This window comes from Palaemon carinicauda, chromosome 19 (genome assembly GCF_036898095.1).
Source record: "Palaemon carinicauda isolate YSFRI2023 chromosome 19, ASM3689809v2, whole genome shotgun sequence".
Lineage (NCBI taxonomy): Eukaryota > Metazoa > Arthropoda > Malacostraca > Decapoda > Palaemonidae > Palaemon > Palaemon carinicauda.
The window spans coordinates 116487236-116494629 of record NC_090743.1 but is presented as its reverse complement, the minus strand read 5'-3'; the positions used below and the strand labels follow the sequence as shown (position 1 = coordinate 116494629).

Genomic DNA, 7394 nt, shown 5'->3' with positions numbered 1-7394 from the left:
GTTGTTGTCGGCTGTCGGGTCGGATATGATACCAACGGGTCTAAGCTACCTGTTTATATAGGACCCTGTTAGTATGGGTTAGATCAACCCATACAAGGTTAGGTTCAACTTTTTTCACCCATTCGACGGTTAAGGGTAAGTCCTTTCACCCTACAATTCCCCTTTCTAGGTGGGCCATAGCCTTTTTTAGGCTGCCCAAAATGGTCTCGTAGCCCGTGGGAGAGTTCAACGCCAGCTGGTCTATGGGGTGGTTGTGAGTGACCTATTGGATGTGAGGCTTTCTTATCAATCTGATTTTTATTTGGATTTTTTGTGATACTTCTTAACAGCTGTGCACAATGCGTTACTCTCTCTCTCTCTCTCTCTCTCTCTCTCTCTCTCTCTCTCTCTCTATATATATATATATATATATATATATATATATATTTATATAGAGTAGAAGATCATGGTACAGAAGCTATGACACTACCTAAGGCAAGAGAACAATGGTTTGAGTTTGGAGTGACCTCCTAGAAGAGCTGCTTACCATAGCTAAAGAGTCTCTTCTATCCTTACCAAGAGGAAAGCAACCACTGAATAATTACAGTGCAATAGTTAACCCATTGAGAGAAGAAAATTTTGTTTGGTAACCTCAGTGTTTACAGGTGTATGAGGACAAAAGAGTACATATAAAGAATAGGCCAAACTATTCGGTGTATAAGTAGGCAAAAAGAAAATAAAACGTAACAAGAGAGAAGGATCCCATGTAGTACTGTCTGGCCACTCAAAGGACCTCATAATTCTCTACCGGTAGTATCTCAACGTGTGGAATTAGCCATTCGAACACCACCCAAATGGAGCCATCTGTCTAAACAGTACTGCACATTTGATCCCAGCTGTGTAGTAACCTTGCAAGGACCTGTCATATGAAACTATTCAAGAGGAGAACCATCTACACATACAGTGACCCCATATGAAACCAGCAGAAGAAAACCATCATAAAAGCTCCTTTCAATACAAAGATGACTAAAAAAATGGTCTGCTTTATGGAAATTAGATCCAGCAATCATGAGTAACCACTAGGGAATCTGGCAAAAATTTAGATATTTGCAGAATGAGTGATTACCTCTAGAGCCACCAATGGAATGATTACCTCTACAGCCACCTATGCCATGATAAACCTCTAGAGACACCTATGCAATGATTACCTCTACAGCCACCTATGCCATGATAAACCTCTAGAGACACCTATGCAATGATTACCTCTACAGCCACCTATGCCATGATAAACCTCTAGAGACACCTATGCAATGATTACCTCTACAGCCACCTATGCCATGATAAACCTCTAGAGCCACCTGTGCAATGATAAACCTCTAGAGCCACTTATGGAGTGATTACCTCTACAGCCACCTATGCCACAATAAACCTCTACAGCCACCAGTGCAATGATTACCTCTAGAGCCACCTATGCCATGATAAACCTCTAGAACCACCTATGCAATGATTACCTCTAGAGCCACCAGTGCAATGATTACCTCTAGGGCCACCTATGCAATCATTACCACTAGAGTCACCAATGCAATGATTACCTCTAGAGCCACCTATGCAATGATTACCTCTAGAACCACCTATGCCATGATAAACCTCTAGAACCACCTATGCAATGATTACCTCTAGAGCCACCTATGCCATGATAAATCTCTAGAGCCACCTATGCAATGATTACCTCTAGAGCCACCTATGCAATGATTACCTCTAGAACCACCTATGCCATGATAAACCTCTAGAACCACCTATGCAATGATTACCTCTAGAGCCACCTATGGCATGATAAACCTCTAGAGCCACCTATGCAATGATTACCTCTAGAGCCACCTATGCAATGATTACCTCTAGAGCCACCTATGCCATGATAAATCTCTAGAGCCAAAGGTGCAATGATTACCTCTAGAGCCACCTATGCCATGATAAACCTCTAGAGCCACCTATGCAATGATTACCTCTAGAGCCACCTATGCAATGATTACCTCTAGAGCCACCTATGCAATGATTACCTCTACAGCCACCTATGGCATGATAAACCTCTAGAGCCACCTATGCAATGATTACCTCTAGAGCCACCTATGCAATGATTACCTCTAGAGCCACCTATGCCATGATAAATCTCTAGAGCCATCTATGCAATGATTACCTCTAGAGCCACCTATGCCATGATAAACCTCTAGAGCCAACAGTTCAATGATAACCTCTAGAGCCACCAGTGCAAACTATCTTTTGAGAAAATCACTATCTATACTGACAATCCCATTTATTAAACATACAGGATTCATGAATAATACCTAAACGAACTGTATTGGTTGTAGAAGCCTTTATAGGGACATTACCTATGCGAATACCTCCATAATAATGAAACAATATCCAACAGATTTTGTAGATTTGACAACAAAGCCCTCATAAGAATATTGGGAGTTAAAGACAGGACAGGATTAGAAATGAAACTATAAGAGAGATTCCTCGAGTGCCATATGTTGATGCGATCACGATGAGGGGTAGATGGTGAGGGTTTGACCATGCTCTTCGCACTCCCCAAGAGAGATTAGTTCACCAAACATTCACCTGGCCTCCACAAGGCACTAGAAGAGTTGGAAGACCCAGGCCTACATGGCTGAGGACTATGAAGCGTGAAGTGGGAGATGATGAATGGAGAAGTATTGATTTAAAAGCTCATGATAGAAACGACTGGCGAAATCTAAACAAGGCCCTTTGCGTCAATAGGCGTAGGAGGAGATGATAATGATGAACTTCTACAATATTACCTTGCTAGAAATTACATGAAGTGTCATTACATACTGACAAACAAAATCTGGCGAAGGAAAAATGATTTGAGAAGGTAACGTTATGAGCTGTTTTAAGATATAGAATCTCCTTTATCAAGGAAATTATCTGTCGTGTTAAGATTTGTGTTTTATAAATATACCAAATATATTAGTAAGGTCTGGACGGAAAGAGGCTTTATGCAGGATCTTATGTTGAATCTATATGTTTTTTCCACCTCTAACAGCCATAAACATCTATTACCTATTTGTATGTGACTAAAAGATCTCATAGTTATATTGGGTCATGGTAATCAAGGTAAAACTATCAACAGTTCTGCTGAGTAGAAATAGAAACTAGAAGGTATAAACCTTGAGGCCATTGGTCAAAACATTAATTTCAAATCATATGCTATTATCGTTATTCTCATATTCATAAGCTGTTCTCCAACCTATTGAAAAGACATAAACTCATTAAAATATATATCTCACATAAGATCAAATTCTGTCGTTAATTTCAATCAAAAATATCATGAGTGTTATATAATTCAGCAAAACACATAACAATCTGTTTGGATGGTATTTAGTTATTTCTAATAGTCACGCCTTCTCCATCACCTGGCTCAATACTACACAGTACTCTATAAATTCAATTCCAGCTTTGACCATGTTGTGGAATGATCTTCCTAATCGGGTAGTTGAATCGCTAAAACTTCAAAAATACAAACTTGCAGAAAATGTTATTATGTTGAACATGCTGACATAAGCCTTTTTTATAGTTTATATATGAAATATCTGTTTTAATGTTGTTTATGTTCTTAAAATATTTTATTCTAATTGTTCATTACTTCTTATATCGATTATTTATTTCCTTACTTCCTTTCCTCACTAGGCTATTTTTCCCTGTTGGAGCCCTTGGGCTTATAGCATCTCGCTTTTCAAACTAGGGCTGTAACTTAGCTGATAATAATAATAATAATAATAATAATAATAATAATAATAATGATAATAATAATATCAAAACTATAAGTCACGTGCAAACAAGAAATTTAGGACAAACATTGAAAATGCAGATAAAGGTATTTAGTTTATTTCACAGGTAAACATTTGAGCAAACTCGGCTGCATAAATAAATCTCTATTTAAAAACAGAACAACAAAACCAGTCGAAAAAGGTCAAGAGTCGCTCCTTATTGTTCGTCTGTGACACCGGCAGCTTCTTCTTGAGCCCTTCGCTCGTCCTCGAGTCTTGCAAACTCGATCTGGTCGAGGACGAACTGTGGGATGGGGTGAGGGAAGGCTGGGGCCACTGGCAGGAGGTCGGACTGGGGCTGGAATCCGTTCTCGTCGGCCACGAAGGAGACTGAGGCTATGGAACCATCTTCCAAGGGGTAACTGGAAAGAACAATTAGTGAATGTTGATTCTCGGTTGCATAATTCTCATTATAATCCTCAACATAACCTATTGCATTGTCATCCAATCAAGGATTCAATTCTGTACCTCCAAGATCCAATCATGTTGGCTCCACCAAGGGCTCCCTCAGATCCAGAGAATTGGAAGATGATGCCGTTCTCTGCCTCGAAGTCTGAGCTGTGTGCGCCGAATTCGTCGGGGTTGACCTGGTTGCTTCGGAGGATGGCCACGGGCAAGGGTGCTAGGACCGCAGCAGCAAGGGGTACTTCTTCGACTGCTTCTTCGGTAGGTACTTCTTCGACAGGGGCTTCCTCCTGGGGAAGTTTTGCTGCTGTGGCCACAGCTACCAGCAATGCAAGGGCGATCTAGAGAAAGGGTGAGGAACGAGGTCAAGTAAGTACTTGAGAAAGAACAATTCAATGAGTTCAAAAGTGGGTTCTGCTTTTAGAGTGACGGGCCATGGGCTCCAGCACTAAGGCAGCCGGCAATCAAAAGTGGGATCCTGTTAGACCAAAAAACTATTGTTACAAAACTATGAATATATACTTATGCACAAATATGGCATGACTGGTTTATGTGCCTGTGTGTGAAAAATTATGATATACATATACGAAACTCTTACGGATAACAAAATCAGTATAGTAAACCATAGCGGGTGCATGGCTTTAAGACATTGACTTGTTATCTATAGATAATTATCATTAATATTGGTAGATAAATTTTCATTAAACCAGAATCATTTATGATTTAATTTCTTACAGCATCTCACCTCTGGCATTTTTAATGCACTTTAGGGCTAACTACTACACTGTAATTGCCCAGTGGCTATTTCTACTTAGTAAATGTAGAAGAAACTCTTTAGCCAGGGTAAGCAACTCTCCTACTCTTGAGTACTACCATAGATCCTGTACCATGGTCTTCCACTACCTTGGGTTAGAGTTCTCTTGCTTGAGGGTACACCCAAGCACACTATTCTACCTGTTTCCTTATTTCCTTTCCTCATTGTGCTATTTTTTTTTTCTGTTGGACCCCTTGGCCTTATAGCATCTTGCTCTTCCAACTATGGTTGGAGCTTAGCTAGTAATATCAATAATATAGAAATAAACGAATTTGACTATAGGGTAGGCTGCACTTTTATGAGTACCATAGATCAAACTATACTAAAAAAAATTTAATGAGGTGCATTTCCACTGACTCGCAAGGGTGCCCTTTTAGCTCGGAAAAGTTTCCTGCTAGCTGATTGGTTGGACAAGAAAATTCTAACCACTCAGCTAGTAGGAAACTTTTCCGAGATGAAAGGGCACCCCAGCAGGTCAGTACAAATGAGCCTCATTAAAAAAAATGGACTATAGTGTGGTAAGAATGTATTCAGTATAGTAAGACCCCAATCAGTGTGGTGGAGATTATGCGATCTATTAAATGAGGCTAAGGTGTGTAAGGATTTTCATTAGATCAGACTGCATTTAGGCTATACATTATAGTCTGGGATAGATATGTCAATCATCATCATCATCTCCTCCTACGCCTATTAACGCAGAGGGTCGGTTAGATTTCGCCAGTCGTCTCCATCTTGAGCTTTTAATTCAATACTTCTCCATTCTTTATCTCCTACTTCCCGTTTTAAAGTCCTCAGCCATTAGGACTGGGTCTTCCAACTCTTTTAGTGACTTGTGGATTAATCTCTATTGAGGAGTGCGAAGAGCATGGTCAAAACATCTCCATCTACCCCTCATCATGATCTCATCCACATATGACACTCGAGTAATTTCTCTTATAGCGAATAGAACATCATAATTCAAGAGTAATACTGGTTTTTATCTCGATGGAAAAATAAAGGCCTACGCTCAGTAAATCTGAGTTTGATGTGAATTTTATACATAAAATCTTAGAAATAAGTCATAAGTCTAAGACTTCAATATTAATATATTCATTGATCATTTTAACAATTATAACTTTTCTTGAATCTAAAAAAAAAAAAAAAACAATTAATATCTCACCTAAATTGAAAATATACGTCCAAAATTGGAATATCCCATAATTTTGACTTTGCTGACCTTTCTTCAAAATAATGCAGGTAATTTGAAAACTAAAAATCTTCTATTGAATCAAAAAAAAAAAAAAAAAAAAAAAAAAAATTCCTTATATATTATGAATACACGTCCAAAATTTGAATCTCCCACAATTTTGACTTTGCTGACCTTCCTTCAAAATATAGTTGGTAATTTGAAAACGTCAAGTGCGAAGTAGGAGATGATGAATGAAGTATTGAATTAAAAGCTCAAGAGAGAGACGACTGGAGGAATCTATCCCAGGACCTTTGCGTCAATAGGCCTGGGAGATGATCATGAATTCAAAAACTGAAAATCCTCTATTGACTCCAAAACTAGAAGACAAAAGATCACTCACCACCTTCATGTTGTTGTCGGCTGTCGGGTCGGATATGATACCAACGGGTCTAAGCTACCTGTTTATATAGGACCCTGTTAGTATGGGTTAGATCGACCCATACAAGGTTAGGTTCAACTTTTTTCACCCATTCGACGGTTAAGGGTAAGTCCTTTCACCCTACAATTCCCCTTTCTAGGTGGGCCATAGCCTTTTTTAGGCTGCCCAAAATGGTCTCGTAGCCCGTGGGAGAGTTCAACGCCAGCTGGTCTATGGGGTGGTTGTGAGTGACCTATTGGATGTGAGGCTTTCTTATCAGTCCGATTTTTATTTGGATTTTTGTGATACTTCTTAACAGCTGTGAACGATGCGTTACTCTCTCTCTCTCTCTCTCTCTCTCTCTCTCTCTCTCTCTCTCTCTCTCTCTCTCTCTCTCTCTCTCTCTCAATATATATATATATATATATATATATATATATATATATATATATATACTGTATATATATATATATATATATATATATATATATATATATATATATATATATATATTTATATAGAGTGGAAGATCATGGTACAGAGGCTATGGCACTACCCAAAACAAGAGAGCAATGGTTTGAGTTTGGAGTGTCCTTCTCCTAGAAGAGCTGCTTACCATAGCTAAATAGTCTCTTATATCCATACCAAGAGGAAAGTAGCCACTGAATAATTACAGTGCAATAGTTAACCCATTGAGAGAAGAAAATTTGTTTGGTAACCTCAGTGTTTACAAGTGTATGAGGACAGAGGAGTACATGTAAA

The 7394-nt window shown here is 38.8% G+C and overlaps 1 protein-coding gene across 1 annotated transcript; it reads right to left on the bottom strand.

Annotated features, from left to right (window-relative positions):
* Nucleotides 1-3895: 3895 nt before the first annotated feature.
* LOC137658336 (cuticle protein AMP4-like) lies at nucleotides 3896-6663 on the bottom strand. The gene is made up of 3 exons (XM_068393008.1): nucleotides 6615-6663; nucleotides 4296-4573; nucleotides 3896-4189 (listed from the first exon to the last, which is right to left on the bottom strand). Exons 1-3 carry the CDS (start codon nucleotides 6621-6623, stop codon nucleotides 3985-3987), a joined length of 492 nt encoding a protein of 163 aa, XP_068249109.1. The 5' UTR covers nucleotides 6624-6663; the 3' UTR covers nucleotides 3896-3984.
* Between the last annotated feature and the right edge of the window lie 731 nt (nucleotides 6664-7394).

Excerpts from the sequence above, each read along its gene's own strand:
- LOC137658336 (XM_068393008.1), bottom strand. Across the intron at positions 4,190-4,295 it reads AACATGATTGGATCTTGGAG|TTACCCCTTGGAAGATGGTT; the intron begins GTACAGAATTGA and ends TGTTCTTTCCAG.